Source organism: Penaeus monodon, chromosome 19, assembly GCF_015228065.2.
Source record: "Penaeus monodon isolate SGIC_2016 chromosome 19, NSTDA_Pmon_1, whole genome shotgun sequence".
Taxonomy (NCBI): domain Eukaryota; kingdom Metazoa; phylum Arthropoda; class Malacostraca; order Decapoda; family Penaeidae; genus Penaeus; species Penaeus monodon.
Genome location: NC_051404.1, coordinates 46197864 through 46198121, shown reverse-complemented (window position 1 = coordinate 46198121; position 258 = coordinate 46197864). Strand labels below are relative to the sequence as shown.

The 258-nt window shown below is 64.7% G+C and overlaps 1 protein-coding gene across 1 annotated transcript in view; it reads right to left on the bottom strand.

The window, feature by feature from the left end:
* LOC119585261 (proton-coupled folate transporter-like) overlaps nucleotides 1–258 on the bottom strand; it is a gene marked incomplete in the record, with an annotated part of 13866 nt that overhangs the window by 12105 nt on the left and 1503 nt on the right. Inside the window, 1 exon segment of the mRNA XM_037933934.1 lies at nucleotides 91–254. Within this exon segment, the coding sequence (XP_037789862.1) occupies nucleotides 91–254 (164 nt within the window).

The following is a 258-nucleotide window of genomic DNA, read 5'->3' as shown; positions in this document are numbered from 1 at the left end:
AGCACCTTCCGCCCCTTGCGAGCGCTAAACAACTTTTTCCCGTCTTTTTTCCCCGTCGCCCACGGCAAAACATCACCTAGGGATGCTGACCAGGCAAGCCTTCTCCACCAGGAGATCCTGCGACGCCACCCACACGACCTGGCTCGCGAGATTGTGCAGGAACAACACGGGTTCCACGGACACGGTCGCCGCCCACGCAGCCAGGCGCCCACACCCGCCCCTCGAGGCCGCGGTCGACGCAGGGGACTCTTCCGCGTC